This window comes from Rhagoletis zephyria, unplaced genomic scaffold, assembly GCF_001687245.7.
Source record: "Rhagoletis zephyria isolate East Lansing unplaced genomic scaffold, Rhagoletis_zephyria_1.1 Rzeph_scaffold_08553, whole genome shotgun sequence".
Lineage (NCBI taxonomy): Eukaryota > Metazoa > Arthropoda > Insecta > Diptera > Tephritidae > Rhagoletis > Rhagoletis zephyria.
The window spans coordinates 1-20,715 of NW_016165633.1; the positions used below are offsets into that span (position 1 = coordinate 1).

General features: G+C 36.5%; 2 protein-coding genes and 1 pseudogene across 5 annotated transcripts in view; all 3 read left to right on the top strand.

Annotated features, from left to right (window-relative positions):
* The first annotated feature begins 5,026 nt into the window (after positions 1-5,026).
* The window catches only part of LOC108375139 (smoothelin-like protein 1), a 19,799-nt gene continuing 4,110 nt past the window's right edge, over positions 5,027-20,715 (top strand). Inside the window, exons 1-5 of one of the 4 annotated variants that reach the window (XM_017631231.1) lie at positions 5,027-5,138; positions 5,276-5,351; positions 16,543-16,620; positions 16,711-16,816; positions 19,823-19,976. In XM_017631231.1, the coding sequence (XP_017486720.1) occupies positions 5,336-5,351; positions 16,543-16,620; positions 16,711-16,816; positions 19,823-19,976 (354 nt within the window). In that variant the 5' untranslated portion in view covers positions 5,027-5,138; positions 5,276-5,335. Of the gene's footprint in view, positions 5,139-5,275; positions 5,352-6,375; positions 6,656-11,861; positions 12,087-16,542; positions 16,621-16,710; positions 16,817-17,036; positions 17,079-19,822; positions 19,977-20,715 lie in introns of those variants that run through there. The other 3 variants (XM_017631229.1, XM_017631228.1, XM_017631230.1) reach the window with 3 other exon arrangements.
* LOC108375138 (uncharacterized) lies at positions 6,662-11,001 on the top strand. The gene is made up of 3 exons (XM_017631227.1): positions 6,662-9,254; positions 9,359-9,553; positions 9,701-11,001. The coding sequence occupies exons 1-3, from the start codon at positions 7,020-7,022 to the stop codon at positions 10,922-10,924; spliced, it is 3,654 nt and encodes a 1,217-aa protein (XP_017486716.1). The 5' UTR covers positions 6,662-7,019; the 3' UTR covers positions 10,925-11,001.
* Positions 11,121-11,834, top strand: LOC108375141 (uncharacterized; annotated as a pseudogene).

Below are 20,715 nucleotides of genomic sequence, written 5' to 3' on the forward strand. Positions count from 1 at the left end.
AATTTGAAAAAAAAATTACACATACACACATCAAAATTCTCTATGAAAAAAAAACAATAAATAAAATTTTTTTTTTTTAATTTTTTTTTTTTTAATTTTTTCTCATAAAAATATTTTGGTAAAAAAATTAGTTTTTGAAAATACGCCATCTCAAAAAAAAAAATGAAAAAGTCACAATGGTTGCTCTGAGTATTGCGCAATATTTACGTATAGAATTATGGGGTGCACTATACAATAATTTGAGCTATGAATTTTTTACACCGAAGTTGAGTAAAATGAGTACATTACAAATTTAAAAATTTTTAAATTTTTTTTATAGAATTTTTAAAGTGCAAATTTTAAGCGATGGCAAAACTGGCGTTAAGTTTTTTTTTTAACTTTCTTTGAAAACGGTTTTCCCCATTTTCTTCCATACCTTAAAACTCGCTTTTTATTAGATATACTGAAATTTAATGGGCTACAAAACTGCATGCTCAAAAAAGTTTCAAAAAAACTTTAAACAATTTTTAAATTTGTAATGTACTCATTTTACTCAACTTCGGTGTAAAAAAATCATAACTCAAGTTATTGTAGACTGCATTGTAGAGTCCATTGTGATTTTTTTAAATTTTTTTAGATGGCGTATTTTCAAAAACAAATTTTTTTTTAATAAAAAAATTTGTATGTGAAAAATTTTTCAAGAAAAAAAATTTTTTAAATATTTCTTTTCATAGAGAATTTCGATGTGTGTATGTGTGATTTTTGCAAATTTTTTCCTCGCTCCGTTCTCGAGATATTTGGAGAACTATTAAATCGATTTGTTTTTGTTTTTGTGCCGTAAAGTTTTTAAATATGTATTAATCAAGTTAAAATTTCATATTTTTATATTATTTATTTTTATCCATCAACCCTAAAAATTTGAAACAAATCAAACACATGAAGTGTGAACACCGTCCATTTTGGTATGGAAGGCCCCACATACATATGTATGCACATTAGACCGGACCAGAAAAAAAGTTTGCTGTACACTATGGACCAGAAAAAAAGTTTGCTGTACACTATGGACCAGAAAAAAAGTTTGCTGTACACTATGTAATCTATATACAGTATTTTTCCAAGACAATTTCGAAGTATTTTTTTAGCCGAACGTAGGGATCGTCTTTTTAAATTTTTCGTCATAACTTCGGCATTTGCAATCTGATCTCAAAGTGTGATCGATATGATGTTATTGGAAACATTTGTTTGTTTCGAATTCATTGACCTCAAGTACCCCATTTTATAGCTTAGCCACCAGATCTCAGTTCTTATCAGTTCATTTAATTGAAACTCACTAAAAATATTAAACTTTTGCTAAGGAAATGCTATTTCATTTATTCCAATACAACTATTTAGATGTTACTGAAAAATTTAAAAGGTTTGGTAAATTTTTTTTTTTTCGAAATTGCCTTGCAAAAACACTTACGACTCAGCAGCGTACGGCGAACTTTGGTTTGTTTGCTTGAAAGGTGGTACGATCTAATGCACAGAGTTTGTTGGCATTGCTCCGCATATTCTTTGAAACATTTTGTTTATTTTGTTGTTATGTATACACGTATGTATGTATGTATGTATGTACATTTGTACAACTTCGCATCCTTCGTCTTCATGTATGCGCATTTACCATTTATCTTGAACGTATTGAAAATGATTTACATATGTGCATATGTATGTATATCCAAAAATAGATACGCGTGTTGTGGCTATTTGTTATTTCTTTCTGTTTTTTTTTTTTGAAAAATTTGAAAACGTAGAAAGCTTTACGACAGACAGAAATAAATAAAAATAGAGAAAGAGGAAAGGCATTTTAGCCATGTGGCCGCTCGCTTGGTTGGCTGATTGGTGTTCGACCGATTGTTGTTACCAAAAAAGGTAAAATTCGTAATAGTTGCTGCATTTATGTGTGGAAATGTTAAATTTTAATTTCTCGAACAGTTCATGAGCTATGTATGTACATATTTAAATTTATTGTGGGAGAAGCAGAAGATCTTTTTAAATAATTGCGTTGATTTTTTAAGTGAAAGCATGGCCATTTTATTGTAATACAGCACAATTGCTATCTCGCTTTGCCAATTTCATGAAAAGGTACTAAGCTTTAGTAGTTTTTTGCATTAAAAAAAAAAAACAATATATAATCTGCTGAATAAAAATTTAATATTTCTAAAAACTTTTTGAGACTGCATATATTTTGCGATGTATGCATGTACATACATATGTACATAGAAGTGTATAAATAAGTACAAAAATTTTCATCTGATTTCATTGACACAGTGAATTAATACTTTTCTATTAAATATAAGGGCCAATTCTTAGTTTGAACTTTCGCATGACTCGACAGTTTTTATTCGGACACATAATTTTCGCTGGTTTATTAACAAACATCAGGTTACATACATATGGGCATTCCCATGGTGGCGCACGTGACAGTCGTACGATTTCAATGTGATACAAAAAAGGAATACCATTTGTTTTCTTTAACTTTTTTGGGCCATTGTATAGCACATAATTAGCTCTATATTTAACCGAAAAATGAAATCAATCCAACTGCTTGGTCCTGAAATATAAAAATTTAAAGGGAGTGTCGTTACGTGACAAAAAATGGAAGTTGATTTTTTCTTTTCTTACAAAATCGCAAAACTCTGCGAATTGTGGATGGCTATTTTCATGAAACTTATTTTAATATGATTTGGAGCAATTCTAGTTGTTTTTAGAGTTTTGTTTCAATTCTCTTTTACAACCCCAAGTGTGAAACGTGACGTGACGTGGCGTGACGTGACATAAATTTTCATCGTTATATTTTTGTTAATATTGCTTTTAAATTAATTTTTATAATACCCAAAGACATTTTTTGTGCATGTCATCAAATCTGCACCGTTCGTTCGATTTTCGAAAATGAGATGATAAATGAAAGAGCAAGAGCTGTAGATGCTAGAACTTACCGTTGATTTTTGGCAATTTATGTTCGCAATTTTTGTTTATATGAACAAAATGCGGTGTACCGCCAATAAAAAAAAAATTGCCGAAAACCAACGGTTAGTCCAAGATACTTAAAATTTGCATTTTGCTTTGGTAAAAATTTGGTTCACTGTATGTGTATCTCGGTAATTGATTTATCAATCTGTACCAAACTCAGTGCAAGCATTGACCTTGGCATTATATTTTGAAAATTTTCGAAATCGGACTAAAATTACGCCCACTTTCGATTTCTAAAAAACAAACGCGTAAAAAACGTTAAAAACGTATGGGGCGTTGCTTTAAAATATTGCACCACGTTGGATGTTGTATTCTAGTAGCTAAAGGAACGTATACTAAAAATTTCATACATGTGCTCAGGAGTAAAAAAAATGATAATAATTTTTTTCACAAAAAAATTCGAAGTTTGTGAGAATTGCCCATATGTGTACATTTCTTTTTATTTTCGCAAAATGAGTGCATACGCCTTTGCTCGTCTTCCATTAACTTCCGGGTGCTGGTGGCCTCATTTACAAGCTTTTATTGCCGTTAAATCCCATAAATTTAAAGATGTCTGCTTCAAAAAAGTACTTACTTTTTATAAATACATATATGTATATGAGGCATTCTTTTTCATATCGGGCACCAAATTTGGTGTAACACTTTTGATTCGCTTCAAGTTTCTTCGAGGAAATTTTTTTGAATTTTTTTTATTCGGAGATATGATCTGTCAAAGTTTGGATTTATTCGTGATTCTAACTAATCATGTAATTCTTAAAATCGTTATATCTGGGGTTCTGCTAGTCGTAGAGACTTCATCTTAACGTCGTTTTTAAGCTAAAGATGGTCATGATTGTCTTAAAGCAAACTTAGCTATTAACAGTTGAACTTTTTGAAGTTGATTTGCATAGTAAAGACCATTAAATTAGGGATTTAAAATTACTCCATCATAATCCTTGTTTAATTCTCTATAAAAAACATGGTTAAAAAAATGGGCGTTTTTCAAGAACTATTTTTAAAATATTTTTTTTTTTTTTTATGATGAGATGTATTACTTTATGAGAGTCAACAATTATGATGAGATATTTTTTTAGCAAGGTGCTAAAAATTGGGGTGTGCAAAAATTTACAAAATTCAGAGAAATGTGCTCAGGGAAGAATTATGGGTATTAAATTAAAGAGGAAATCCTGTCAAATTTAAACAGATTCAAATTTTTGGTGCAGAGGGACTGGTAAGTATTGAAAATGTCCTTGAAATTTCGCAACTTAAATAAACTCGATAACATCCTTGAATTTCGTCCTTCTAACTTGATCAGCTTAAAACATCACCTATTCGTCCGTGTGAATCCGAAAAATTGTATTTTTTTAAATTCTAAAGAAATTTGCTCTTGCATTTAGTACCCATATTTTTATTTTACATTGCATTGAATTTTTTAACGAATTTTTGGAATCAATCACATCTTTGAAATTACAAAGTTCTTTAAAATAAATCCTGACGTCAGCGAGAAAAAATAAAAACGCCACTTTAAATAAAAACGTTGGTTTCAAACCCATTTATTTATTTTTTATTTTTTTTATGGTAGAAGAGCTTCTCAAACAAAAGAAGCATTTTTTTCGATTTAAGTTGTTGAAAAGTAATGAACATCTAAATCCTGGGTCTAATCCCGGGATCCCGGAATTGTGATAACGACATCCCGAAAATCCCCGGACCGGATTGGCCCCGATTGGAGTTGGTTAAGGCGTGTCGCACAGGGGTCAACCTTCAGATTACCCTATGAAAATGTGCGCTACCTTTTAAACTTAATATTAAGGGTTGCGCTTTTAACAGGCATATTTTGGACAACCCCCGGAGGTATTGAAGAGGGGGTTTAAAAAAAATAATTAGTATATTTTTCTGAATCAGTCTAATATACTATATATATATGTATGTCTGTACATAGTTAAATCCAATTTTATATGTGTACTTGTGTACATGTATGTATGTATGTACATATTTATGTATATTTTTTAAAGCCTGTACAAATTCATTTTTTTATTATGACCTTTCATTAATTACAGTTAAAAACCACTCGTATAACGAAAACGACCAAGTCTGGAAGCTCTTCAACACCAGTTACCCGTAAAACTTGTGATATCGAGGAGATCTGGGACGAAGAAATTTTAAAGGAATTGGTAAGTTAACCAGCTTTATATAAAACATGTACACAAAAAAAAATCTTTTGAAATTACATAAGTAGATATGTATTTGAAAATATCGAAATTAAAAAAATTGAAATTTGCCTCACATCTTCAAAACCACTCACTCACAGCTTGAACAGGCCACTACATACGAAGAACGCCGGAAGATACGCGCGCGTCTACGAGATTTAATGGCGGAACGTGAAGGTAATGGCAAAATGCAACACTGCACTAACGATAGTTAAGAAAAAATTATAGGAAAATTTTATGATTAAAGAAAAATGTTAGAACGAAGTAGTTGAATTTTCTAAATATTATTAAATTTGGTGGAAGTGGTGATGGACGATTAATATGTAACTATGTATAAGTCTTTTAGTATTCGAAACAAAAATTAATTTCATATTATCTATCTACATATCTCTCTTTCGTAGTTTTGAAGCGTTTTCACATTGAATAATGATTTACCTTATTTTTTTTTTTTTAGATTGATTTTAGCTAGGCAAGAGTTTGTCTTGAATTTTGGGTATCCAGCCATTACAGTATTTTAGGTATATATATTAAATCGGTTGGTATACAATGTATGTATGTATGTTAACGTTGAAATCCATTCGATCTACATTTTGTTCACATCACTTCAATGTATTGCGCCTCATTCACTTCAGTCCTTACGTTTTTCTATTACCGTCACTTGCTGTCTATTTCTTCATATATATATGTAATTATGTATGTATTCTCTCATACTTTCACGTAGTACAAAATTCGTGTTCTCGATCAGTTCGTTGTTCGTTCGTTCGTTTACAGTGAAATGTTCCACTTTCTATAAGAAAATCTACCCACTTGGATGTGTTGCTGTTGACGGTCTCTCAAACATACATAAATAAATACATGTGATCGTTGAATTTATCATACCGATTTCGTAAACCCCCTGCCTTAAGTTGTTTGTCGAATTCTGTTCTAAGCCATCACTTTTGAACTCATTGAGTGCCTATTTACATACATAACTTCATATATATTTTTTTGTTTATATTTGTGGTATCCTTAGAGAAAAAAGATTTGAATTCGGGTGATATATCCGAAAACGCGCCAGAAGTTGACGATAGCAGTGCTAGTGAATACGAGGAGATCGTTGAGGAGGTTACCGTCACCGATTACAGTGACGCCGAAGCCGATTTTGGCGAAGAAGAAGAAGAAGAAGACACGTTCAGGCCAAAACAATACAGCTAGTGAAAATAAAGCAGCAGAAACAAAAACTGTTGAAAAACAAAAGGCGACAGCTGAAGCCCCAACTAAAATAGAAGTTAAGGTAGACAAACTTGTTGAGAAAGAGAAAGAAAAGAAGAAGCAAAAGCAGAAGTAAATGAAATTGCTCCACAAGTCAGCAGCTGATAAAGCGGAAGCTAAATCCGTTGTAGAAGAAGCTGCCTCAAGTGATAGCAAAGTTTCAAACTCTGCCGAAGAGTGTGACGTTCAAGCAAGTGCCGATAAAACCGATTCGAAATCCGTTAGTGAGGGTGAGTCGCTAGTGCCGTTATTGCAAGGCCTATTGCAAAAGAGTTTGCCAAAGCCAAAAGTGAATGCCAACTCACAGAAAACTCCGAAAAAGCACCAAATACGGAAGTGAATCAAGTAGCAGAGACTAGCACACATACAAATAAGGCCTGTAGTAGTAGTAGTGAACGTAGTGATTTGTATACTGTTAATAATTGCAACAACAACAATTGCAGCGTAAGCCACAACGACCAAACCAATACAAACAACAGCAACAACAATAATACACAAACTGACTCAGATACACAAACACATAGCGACAATAAAGATTGCACACACAACACAAATACAAACAAGCCTTTAGATTCCAAAGAATCTCAACCGACAATGACACGCGACATTGTGATGAAGAACAGTACCGCCAAAGTTGGTGGTAGTGGTGGTAATCGTTCGAGTGATAGCGTCGTTTCCAAGCAGAAACAGATCGATAGGTTAGGCGTCCCTCAGAAGGAGGACTCCGGCACAGAGAGTGGTGAGGACTTGCGCCTCATTGCGGCAGGTCTGCGTGATAGTTTGCAACTACAAAGTGATACAAATTTGATTGAAGAGGTCACCGCCGCTCTAACACGTCTAGAGCTGTCCTTGAAAGAGGGCAAGGATATACCAGTTGATGGTAGTAAACGCGAGGCTCTGCTTGCGTTGGTCGCCCGCCTCCAAACGGGTCTCAGTTCACCCGACGCTGCACTGAGTCTGTCAAATATGGCCAACAATGCGGGGGCATATGATGAGGCCTCCTCGCCGGAGACCGATGGGCAACGTTCGAATCGCCAACGTTTTGCACGTCGACGTAATCGCAACAGTCGCCACACAGTCGGCGTAAGTCGGGAAGAATTGGCCGACGCAAGACGTTACATGGAAGATATGCAAATGATAGAGAATATATCCAATTGCACAACGCCTGAAAGCGGTTTGGCGGGCAATCCTGTCACGCCGCCCCAGTGGTGCCCTATCGAGAAAAATCCGTCGTCGGGTGCGATACTCACGGGCAACTCGTCTTCGGCACTATACCGTCCAAATCAGTTTGTACCTGCACAACTAAAGAACACAACGACATGCCTTAATAGCGAAAAACAAACAACTGAGCGAGAAAAGGATACCTCAAAGAGCAAACGTCCGTTGTCGGGTAACTTTTCCGTCAGTTTCGAGCCAAATTCTACCAAAAATGAGACACAAACACATTCGAATGCACCGAATGAAGAACCGACAGCGTCCCATGTGAACGGCTATGATTCACCTGATTCCAGTTTGAAATCTAATCGTTTCTCAAATAAAAAACAACTTCTGAAGCGTGCAAATACCATCGATATACCGAAGTCCAAAAAATACAATCCCGACTTTGACACAGATTCCGAGCCGGAGGACAAAGCACCACAGCTGGGCTTAAAGCGCACACTTCAAGTGAATGTTAAGCAAAAAGTTCGCAGCGTTATACCACCATTCGTACCAAAGACTGAAAACGATCACAAATTTCTAGCATTCATCAACAAACAAAGCGATAAGCCTGGTCTCGGCTGGACTGGTTCGCGTTCAGTTTCTAACTGGACCAACAAATTCGGAAACTTGAAACACACCTTTGAAGTGGGCGCCGCGGCACAGGTTACAACCGGCAAACCACCGCAAGCGCCCGGTCACGTGCCACACAGCGCTGCCAAGAATTACTGGCAGAAACAAGTAGCCGCACAGGACTACCATCTGCAGCAACAAGAACAACAGCAATATCTACAATACCAGCAACAGCAGCAACTGCTGCAACGCACTCAACAAGAGGCAAACGAACGTCAACGCCGCAAAGAGAGAGAGCGCCTTGAACGCGAACGTATAGAATGTGACCGTCTTGAGCGCCAGCGCTTAGAGCGTGAGCGGCAGGAGCGCGATCGAATCGAACGAGAATACTACGAGAGGGAGATTATGGAGCGAGAACGTTTGGCTGCAGCACAGCATGCCGCCATGCCAAGCATGTCGGTGCCAAAACCGGCGCCGGTCAATCAATTTCAGCACGCCCCTCAGTCAGTTTTCCGGCCCATTGACAACAACGACACCCTTAGTCATAACATTTTCAAACCCATACCGCAACTGCCGCAAAAGTTGAATACTTGGCAGCCACCATCCATTTCTAATAAACCCCTCTCAGCACCAGCACAGATATCGCCTGCCTCACCGCAGTTCCAGTTCCTGACCACAAAACAGTCAGTGAATGGCACACAAGTGACATCACCTTCATCCACCACCTCATCGCCCATAGGTTTGCCGTGGGTCGCTAGGCCCGCAGTAGACAATAGCGATTTCAGAAAGAAAGCGCATACTTTCGAGGAACGTTCCCAAAATGATAATCTTCAAAATTCATATTTGCAGAGGCATCATTCGCTGCGTTCGTCAAAGGTTAGCCAACAACCACCAATGGACGAGTACAAGAAAAGACCCTCACTGCCCAGCACCGCTGATCCATATATGGCCGCACACAGTCAGTATATACCATCACAGCTGTCTCAAGCCTACGGCTCTACATCTGATGCTTACGGTCCGCCACCACCACCAACCAATATCTCATTTACGTATGCCGACATGGCGCGTAACAGCAACTACAAAAGCNACAAGCCTACGGCTCTACATCTGACCCTTACGGTCCGCCACCACAACCAACCAATATCTCATTTACGTATGCCGACATGGCGCGCAACAGCAACTACAAAAGCTATCCCTGCTTACCATCAGCTGTTGAGACTTCAATAACTGCGGACTATGTGCGGCAGCGCGAAAGTTCCTTAACCGATCCGAATGCGACACCACTGGTGCTCACCAGTTCCAATCCAACTTACCAGCCGCCTGGAGATACTCGCGCCTACTACAACAATATTCCTAGAGCAAAGCAATTCGATTACGTCAGCCCTATGGAAAGCGCGCCAACAAGTCCCAGTATCCTAACTATGCAGCAAACGGATTACACCGACGATGATCTGGACTCAGATAATTTGTTGGAATACCGCGCCGAAACTCGGGTGATGGGAAANGCAAAGCAATTCGATTACGTCAGCCCTATGGAAAGCGCGCCAACAAGTCCCAGTATCCTAACTATGCAGCAAACGGATTACACCGACGATGACCTAGACTCAGATAATTTGTTGGAATACCGCGCCGAAACTCGGGTGATGGGAAAGCCCCAAAGTCAAACCGCTGTAACAATACGCGACAGACGTACAGCGCATGCCAGCGATGATGAAGTCTTCGGCAAGAACTCACGCAATGCGCGAAACCTTCTGCATGCAATGAGAAATATCGGTAAAAATGGAAATGGTGGAGCGAAAGTAAAGAAGGAGGTTGCGAGGAAAGTGGAATCGCCAAAGACTTGTCTATCGCCGGATGGTCGTGCATATCAAGCGCCAATCGTTGAACCTTTGTTCCCAGAACTCACCAAATTTGAGCCCAACCGTACGCCAGAGTACATTGAGACCACTATTAAGGCTCCGGTTCAAGCTAACCCGAAAAAATTACGTGCTAAAACGCCACCAATGCCCAGCCAGCACATCGATCGCAGTTTGCAATTGGCACGTGCTGAGGAGAAATATCGGGCGGAACAGCAGAAGTATGCGGAACAGGTTAATAATACAAGTGTAAATAATACGCGGAAAGAAGAGCAACAAATGCAATACCAGCAGGTTAGCGCCGTATCCAGCGCTTCTTCAGCAAAATCGCTGCCCTACGTAAGTGAGACTCAAACTGCCTATGTAGTCACATATCCGACAGAGGATATTTATGAGAATGGCTATGGGAAACAACATCCAAATTCATTGCCATTGCAGCGAAACCGCAATGTATCTGAAAATTCGTCCGCCAGTTCATCAGTGTCACACAACTTACCTTCACCCGGCACAAATTGGACTCCCAATCCCATACATTCGGTGGTGGAAGTTAAGCCACAACACAAGTCCCAAAACTCTATTGGCAGTAACAGTGAATCACAAAATATGTACCAAACACAAACTCGGGCGCCCCCACAGATGCAAAGCTACAACAATGTACAAAGCTATGCCACGAACCGAAAGCCAAATGTAGCACCCAAATCTGCGGTAACAACCGCGCACTATATACCCCCGCCCAATCCGAGCCTGCCTATCAACAACAATATACTCAACCACCTAACCAGAAGCCGCTGGCTCCCCCACAAGTACAGTCCAAATTACCACAACAAGAAAGAGAATATCAACCTCCAGTACAAGCTACATCTCCGCAAGTAAAAAGTGTGCCTAAATTGACGACAAGAAGTCAGGTAACGATCTTCTACATGGCAGACTAAATCCTTTGAACAGCACACTCAGCCACAGCAAGATATCGCTCACCACAGGCAACGAACCTTCGACTCAGCGATAAGTCCACTGCAAGCCCAAAATCGCGTACTATCGCAGCAATCATTGGTCGCTAGCAAGCAGCGTAAGTTCGAACAGCATGAGCAAGGAACAACAACAGTCGACGGAAACTCGACGCAAGAGTCTTGGTAATGTTTTCGATATTCAACAAGAAAAAAGAAAAGCGGCTTATATATTGGACACGAAAACCGTGGTTAAGCAGGAGTACAAGTCATCGGCTCCACCTGATACGCCAGATATCGTCAAGTCATCACTGCCCAAAGAGGATATGCCCATACTGAAAAAGTTTGGTCCACCACAACGTCATCATTATGTGCCCAATTCTTATCAGAGTCCCGTGACCAATACACAAACGCAACAAAAGTTCGAGAGCAGCAGCACGAAGGTCACAAAGAGTAGGCACCACGAAATTGTGCAACATTCAACATTGACCAAGAAACCTTCTATTGTGGAAATACCAGCCACTCCACAGCCAGACGAAGATCTCATACCGCGCAACATTGTCTTCAACAACATCAGCGCATTCACATCAATGTCGCGTCGGCAGGAGGATAATGAGCAAACACATTTTGATGCGCATCTCCTCGCACGAATCGCTTGAGCAAGAGCGATTCGTGGAACCAAATAGTACAACTACAAAATCAAGCGAATGCACAGCTGCCACCTACCTCGCCAAAATTCGGCAGCAGCGCCAACGGCGGTGGCGAATTGCGTCGCACCAAGTCTGGGCATACGTTGAATGTGCGCATGTATGAGGCGGGCATTCGATAAGGCACAAATTGGTGAGAAGAAACGCACCGTCTGAGGCATATTTTTCGGCAAAAGATCGCCAAACCAATTGGGAGAAGAATGCAGTTGAAATGAGGACTGCAACAACGACAACAGCAACAACGTCGGCCGCCAATGCAGGAGGTCGCCAAGAAATCGACAATCAATCGGCACAAGACCAGCGAAAAGATTTCGGCGAGTCGCAAATCGCTGACCACAATGACGAGCAATGGTGTGCCTTCAGCTGGAACAACTGTGTTGGGGGGTGGGTTGACACGAAGCGCAACAATGCCGCATATTGCGAATTTGAATCTACTTGACGAGAGCAACGTTGAAGACGCCTTCGAGCAGCTAATGATGGGCTCGTAGGTTGTAAGGTGCGCGTGCTAAGCTGGGATCATTGTGCGTGCCAACCATTCCAAATTGTAGCGGAGGGATAATGAAATTCGAAATGAAAATCAATATGGAATCAATGTTTAGTTGTGAATGCACAACAACAGCGAAATATAGCCAGACAGAGCTTTCAAGCACGATTCCTGTCTGAATTAAATACTTGCCGTGTCTCGAACGTTGCTCATCGTCAGCACTATTACACATAATTTACTATTTTATCAAACCCTCCCTCTTATATGTATCGCGCTCTCTCTCTCTCTCACTCACTCCTTATCCCTACTACTTGATTTTTGATTTGTGGGACTGATAAACTGCAACGGACAAAGCGACTTGAAGCATAACGGAAGTTGAGGGACTACATGTTGTTTTATTATTGCAATTTTAACGCCGATTTCAATTTAATTACAAAATACTCGTACATATAAACTATTTATCACCATGCTTACACCATACGTCAAATACACGCAAACAAATACCATTCACATGCGATGAACCCTTTATGTCACTGCAAACGTATAATAAGTGAAGAGAAATGATTGGTGTAGCTCTGAGGATCTCACGGAAAGTCTGACACTTTATATTAATGAAATACGACAATAGTATAGTCATATCAACATATATGCACATATGCGTCTGAAAAGCCCCCGCGGAGTTACTGGTTCCAGCGATTATAGAAACCAACAATTCGGTAGCAGGAAACGTTCCATTGGTACGTTCACCTTCATTTTCGCCTCTGCTGGTTGCTACACATTCGCTCCATACAGTGTGAGTTCATCAACGATTTTCATGTGCCACGTTTTTCCCAGAAGTTCTCCATCAAGTTAAAAGCAAAACGCCCTGCTAGTGCTTTGTTCAAAAAAAAACTAACCTCAAAAAAATGACAAGTCCAGTGTAAACGTACTATGTTTCGTTCGTATTTTATTAAAGCCTTTCAAGGCCAAGTTGTGAAGCCAGCTTCTTGCCTAGCCTCGCCCAGCCCTGCCCAGTTTCACAAGCAGCTCACACCTCACCGCTCGCAGTCCACACAATCCACAGCCTCCAAATCAAATCCACTCAGCGCAATTGTGCTCACTTACCTGATCGCCCACTTGCCCGCCTGCTCGCCAGCTCACACACATTCACATGCTCGTTTATTTTTTCTACTCGCTGATACGCCCGATCGTTAATTTGTTTGTTCGTGTTGATATGCTGCATATTGAAGCGCAATTCGATAATATTAGTGAATAAAAAATTACGACGAAAATTGGCAAACAAATTTTTAACTACAAATACTAATTTGGAAAAAAAAATAAAATCGTTTCTGTTTGGAATAATAATAATACAACCATGTTGTCCCTCCTTCTGTATATACAAACAAACACATTAAAAACATACGCATACATGTACATATATAGACCTGGTACTTTTAATTTAACTATACGATACACATTCACTGTACATTTTTTTTGTTCGCGAGTGTATGTACATACATTGATTTTTTTTATGAATAAATATGTGTATGTACACTATCGCTACGACAGGCAAAAACTGCTTAAGACGCATGTATTTTTTAATAACTATGCTACAAATTTGTTCAAGAAGTTGTTGCTCGTTGCTTCTTATTACTTTTTTTTTTAAATGCCGCCTTTTTTCCATTCATATGCGAATATATACTTACTTATCATATATATAGAATGTAGTATGTTCATCAGACCGTACCGGAAAAAAAGTTCGCCGCACACCGCTGAGTCTAAGGTAATTTTACAAAGCAATTTCGACTGGTTCGAGGGGTCGACTTTTTACATTCTTCGTCAAAAGTTTGGCATTTGAAGTTGCATCTTAAAGTATTAGGAGACATTTTTTTTATTTTTTTTTTCCAAAGTTAAGCCTCAAGTAGCCCGTTCTAGTACTTATCCACTAGATCTCAGTGCCTACCACCCTAACGTACCACGCTAATGTCAGTAAATTAAAGCTCAACAAAAGTCAATAAACTTTTGCTAAGGGAGTATTTCGCTTATTCTAGTTGAACTATTTTAAAAAGGATTTCTGGTTGCCGAATGTAGTTGTCACCGAAACATATTTTTTAACGAATTACCTTACAAAAATACTTTAGACTCAGGGGTGTACGGCGAACTTTTTTTGCTTGCTTGTAATGTGGTACGATCTAATGAAAATGCATACACACTTTTTTATACTTAAATAAGAACTTTCGTTCTCTTCGTTATATTGCATGCGATTTTTATACATTTTCTTTTTCATACTAGATACAATATTTTCTAGAGGTGTATACAGTGGGACCTTTTAACTAGTGTTATGCATTTTTTTTATGAAACCTCTTGTTGTTTTAAGTACTGAAACTATTCGGATATACGTGTAAATTTTTAAGGGCAATGCAATTTTTAGGTATTTAATTTAAAGTTTATTTTTGTGAAAAAATCATTGCCTTGCAAGCTTTATTATGCCGCTAATGTCGTTTCGAGGAAACTTAATTTTAAAATTATTTATTTTGAAAAACAATTTTTTGTAAAAAATATGAAATATAAATTTGGAATTACAATAAAGTTATCTCTGGGTTTGAAGCAAATTTGGCCTAACGGGTAGATTCTAAAAAAGTTATAAGCAAAGCTTATATAAAAATATATATATTTTTTTTTAAATAGCAGAGACCGTAACGGTTATGATCTTTATAATAAAAATCATAATTTAACCGTTAAAATTGAATTAACATTTCTCTTAAATTTTATAACAGTTGTTTTATAATTTTTAGTTTTTCGATAAATTTTTACCGTTATTTTTGAAATTTATTTTTTCTGTCATTATTATTATATTTCATATGTAAATTTTAGATCATAAAGATCGTAACCTTGATCGAATAATTTAACAAAATATGGGTGAAAATTTTTTAACACCCTGAAAATCTCTGAGTTTCTTTTCCGTTATGTTTAGTACAACATAATTATTTCCACAAATTTACACCAAAACATATTTATTTCGGACATTATTTAAGAATATCCTTTTACTCCTACATAGTTTTTTACTCGACTCGACTTACGACCTTTACTCTGTCATTTCGTGCAATTTTTTGTTGTTGATTTTTTGCACCGTGTATGTAGGATAAATTCAGAATTCACCATTGATATGTTTATGTTCCATTAGGGTGCATCACTCTCCATACATTACGTGAAAATATCTTTTTTATAAATAAATAAATAAATTAGTTTTTAATTTTATTTTTTTTTTCGAAACATTCATATGATAGAAGAGTTTAAGCTTAAAAGGCCTGCATAAAAATGTTAAATATTGTATAAACGGAATCAAAATAATGAGATTTTGGGAGGTATTTTTTAATTGGGCCCAACTCACCTAAATCTTTATATTTTTCCGAAATGTTTTGGCTAATGTCTTAAAATATAATGGCCCGTAGTCATAGAGAACTTGGAAAAAAGCTTTAACGATTAAATTGTGTTTTATTGTAATCATCATTTTAACTCTTCCATAGTCAACTTGAAATGCATTTTATGGCAAAGCAGAATTTTAACTTTAAAATAAGGAGAACGCGATTTTAAAATGGTAAAATAGGGTTCTAAACTTTTTTTGTTGTTGAAGTAGTAAATGCCAGATTAAAATTTTTTTTTAGTATAAACATTATTTTATTTTATTTTATTTTTTTCAAGTTAATAAAATTTTTGGGGTTTAACTTTAATTAAAAAGGTCACAGCATCCTAATATTTAAAAGAACAAAAAAAAGATATAAAAAATATTTTCTGACTTTTTTCATGAGGTACCCTAATGAAGATGAATAACAGTTTTTGAAAGTTTAATTTTTAAACCGTAATGTATTGAAAAATAGTTTCAGTAACTTGAAATGGAAACAGCTCTACCTGAGAGCACAATAAAATGGAGGTTTTTATGCGAATTTTACTTTGTTTTTTGTACTACCTTTTAAAAGCATTTAGGACTAACCTATTTTTGCAAAATAATAAGTTTGTTTTTTTTTGGGATTTTTGGTATGAGAATGTAGCTATAAGAAATTGTAAATACATATGTAGTACAATTTTTAAATGTGTATCTGGTAATACCGAAAGTGTAGCGAACATTTTGGGCTTCAAATTTTATACAACAAATAATATACATATATGTATATCTATATTTGTTTTATATTATAAATTAGAAAAGCTTTGACTAACGCATGCTTTATATATATATATTTGTTCTTTTTTGTATTTTTTCGTATTTTTGTGCTTTACAAATGCTTCAAATCAACCAAAACAAAAACTAAATATTTGAAAAAATACACACACACACAAATACATAATATGTAACTGACCTTCAAATACCCACCTCAACAGAGCAACAAGCTACATCGACCACTGAGAAAACGGAAACAAAGGAAAAAGATGGTGCCGTTGTGACAACTACAACTAAAGGTAGGTATATTTTATTATATTTTATTTTTAGTTTTTCCTTTTATATTTATATACTTATTTGTTTATTTATTAAACATTCTTTTCTCGCAGTTACAACACGCACTGTAAGTGGCGCTGGCAGCTCTGCATCGAAGCCAGCTTCGCCGTTTGCGAAATTCCATCAGTTGGACAAACAAAACTCTCAGCAATCGCCAAAGTAAGAAATTATTACCTACGTTCTTTTTGTTTGTTTAAAATATAACTATGGATATAAAAACGTTTACGATTATTTAACAACATACACGGTTAGTAAAATAAGTATTGATATTCGTGATTGTGTGCTCTGGTATTGGAAGAGTTCATAATAATAATAATAATAATAATAATAGATTGGCGNCTGGCAGCTCTGCATCGAAGCCAGCTTCGCCGTTTGCGAAATTCCATCAGTTGGACAAACAAAACTCTCAGCAATCGCCAAAGTAAGAAATTATTACCTACGTTCTTTTTGTTTGTTTAAAATATAACTATGGATATAAAACCGTTTACGGTTATTTAACAACATACACGGTTAGTAAAATAAGTATTGATATTCGTGATTGTGTGCTCTGGTATTGGAAGAGTTCATAATAATAATAATAATAATAATAATAGATTGGCGTTTACACATATATTACTGTTTGGCCGAGCTTCTCCTCCGATTTGTGGCGTACGCCTTGATGTTCGCCGAACGGCGATTGTAATTTTATGAGAAGGTATTTTTCTTGGCAGAAATACACTCGCAGGTTTGCCATTGCCACCTGTCAAGGGGCGACCGATATTAAAAAAAACCCTTTTTTGTTTTTTATTTTTTGTTGTTGGATTGAACCCGGCTTGAAGCCAGGCCCTGCAGAATGGTAGCCAGCACTCCCAATCACTACAACCACAGCGGAATAGTTCATAAAATAGTCAAATTGCTAATTGCTCCATTAAAACTGTCAAGAATTCAACATTTTTTTATTGGTAAATTGAAGTTTTTTTGTAATGAGATCAGACTCATTCTGTTCTTCTTCTTGTTTGGCAAAATACCAGCCTAAGCCTATTTTGGCCGTATTCAATAAAGCACAGCAGTTGTTCTAAATATGCTGTGCTAAGTGATGCCAATTTAACATCAAGTGAAGTCAAACTTCCTGTCCACCTGGTCTTTCCATGGTAATCGGGGCCTCCTTCTTCCCCTTTCTCCCTTTCCACGTTGTGTCAATTTGTACGGCATGACCAAGTCAGCGTTAAAAGCCGTTACATCTTAAATCCAACTCGTGGCGCACTGACCTTAGCAAATATTTTCAAATTCGTTTAAGACGCTAAATATTCGGTCACTCAGAAGACACTCTAGGCTATCTGCAGCCGAGTGAGACTGTCATATCTCGGGCTATCCGATACATCTTCTTGCAGAATAGTATCAGTAGCTTCCGCTCGCATCATTGAGCCTACTGTAAAAAAATGTATGCATATGGATTAAGCTGAGGTTCCTAACTTCAAAAATGATAGCTCGTATTATTTGAGCTTTGATACATTCTGACTTCTTTGCTACCAAGTTTTTCTGATATTATTTACTATCAGCGAAAATACTCTCGCATGTCGAGTAAATAGCCACCATCTTATCAAGTTTTTTTAGTATTTGTGGGTTGCGCCTTGATGTTGTCGCCCAAAAGGGAGGGACTTACGTTTTAACGCCGCCTCCGAACGAAAAATGATTTGAGAAGCTTTTTTCATGGCAGAAATGCACTCAGGGATTGGCCATTGTCTGCTGAGGGACCACCGCTATTAGAAACATTTTTTTTTTTAAGTTAGATGTTGCTCGTACCGGAGACCGAACCCAGAGCCTACCGAGTTAAGCAGCCATGCTTTTGTTGTATACTTGTATGTATAAGAAATGACGACCGGCCAAATTTTTAAAAGTCTTTTCAAATTTTTTTAATTTTTTCATCAATATAAGTTGAATTCTATTATGTATAGGTTTTCAACTCCAGAGTCATAATCATGAATTTTTTAATAATAATTTCAAACTACTTTAAATAAACTGTCAAGCCGGTATTTGGTGGAGGAGGAAACATTAATGGACTATTCGTAATATTAATTGGATAATTTAATATAAGGTGTTGGTAGCCGATAACCGCAAATCACTTGTGTATACATTAGGGTGGTTTAAAATAAGTAAAGCCGAAATTTTAATGCTCTCACTTTCTAGGATTGTTCTATATCGAAAAAAATATATCGCTACTTTTTATTTTGAAATCAAAAAATATGTAGAGGTCGATCAAAGTTGTCCACGTATTTTATATGGGGTAAAATCCGCTTTTCGTTGGAATTGTAAGGAAATTCTTTAAGGCCAATATTTTCCGATCGGATCGGATTGTTTATTTAACCATTTTTTAATACTGAAGATTTTTTATTTATCCCCCATTGCATTTTCTGGCATTTTATAGGGGTTTTGACGGACCCATGAAATAAAGTTACTGTGAAAAAATTGTTAAAAAAATAATTGGGTATTATTCTCCTGAAAAGAAACAGATTTTTCCGGTCGAAAAAAAACTGATTTTTAAGAATTCCATACCATTTCTACGAAAAGTTTTTTCTCATATAAAATACATGGAAAACTTTTAGTGCTATGAGCGATCTGTAAATATTTTTTTATTTCAAAATAAAAGAAAAGGGATATATTTTTAGGCGGTATAGGATAATCTTAGGGGGTGAGAGCATAAAAATTCCGACTTTACTTTTTCAAATGCATTTTTAGATCACCCTAGTATGCATACATATAATAAAGGGTAAAATTTACTTACAAACTCATTACTCTACAATATTCAAAACAACATATACAATACATATTTACTTAGCGTTTTAAAAATACTCCAAATGACTTTGATTTCTACTATAAATTAATAATCGTAGAAATTCAAATACTCTTTCCGGTAAACACCAATCTTCTCAGTGTCTAATCAATTAAGACAATATAAAAAATCATTAATGCCAACTGTAGAGCTCTACTGCAAACTTCTTAGTTTAATTTTGCACACAAAATGTTAAGAAACCATTAAACAAGTAAAAAGTTTACTTCAGACCTTTTTCTATTCTCAAATTTGTTTAATCGCAGCGAAATTACTAGTAGAACTAATTTTTTTTTTTTTCAATATTCCTTTGCTACAAAATAACGTTGCTTAAAAACGATAAACCCCTTGTTGTTCAGATCACCGTCAACACCCACCACTCCCGGGGGCACAGCCTCACCTTCCGGTTCCGCACGCATATTCCAATTTACTGATCCGGCATTAAATGCACGCGCCGCCACTGTTAAGGAACAACTTCTGCAGTGGTGCCAATCGAAAACGCAGGAATATGAGGTATCTCTTTTAATCAAAAAAAAAAAAGAAAACGAAATCTATTAAAATTATTCTATCAAAGCAACAATTAAAATTACAGCGCTTTACTCGTTGTTCTACTACTACTTTTCACTATCAAAGTTGTGCTGAACGCGAAGAAGCATACATATTTCTTTATTAAACAAAAAACCCGCTAACAAATGTTACTTGCAGAAAGCTTAAATAAATATTTGTGCATAAATATGCAGGGCTTAAGAAAGTCTATATTAACAAACGCTTCAGTTTTGCGCTAAAAATGACCTAACAGTAAAATAATGAGCTTGCTAAAATGAGTTTTAATTTAGTACACAGGCACCTTTTTTGATTTATACTAACCAAAAGATTTTTACTCTGATCTGGGGATGTACATACATATGTATATATGAAGTGAAAAACACAAATATATTTCGAAAGTAAATACTTGAAAAATGTTGTCCCTTAAACAGAAATGCCTTATGATATTATGCCCCAAATACATTATTCCAGTAGCTTGTAAGTCCAGTGGGCCCATTACAGTAAAAATTCCATACCAGTAATTGGATTGTCGGAATATTTTTAAAAGGAAGTGCATCCATGCCAATACATCAAACAAATAGGAACCGAGTGCAAATGGCATTTTTATACCCGAGCGCACTTGTGCACAAGGGTATTATAACTTTGTTCACATAACGGTTGTTTGTAACAGGCAAAACGAATCGAGATAGATATAGACAAATGTATA

Coding starts and splice junctions, on each gene's coding strand:
- LOC108375138 (XM_017631227.1), top strand. CDS start 7,020: ATGACACGCGACATTGTGATGAAGAACAGTACCGCCAAAGTTGGTGGT. Junction 9,255..9,358: donor TCTCATTTACGTATGCCGAC/ATGGCGCGTAAC, acceptor ACGTATGCCGAC/ATGGCGCGCAACAGCAACTA.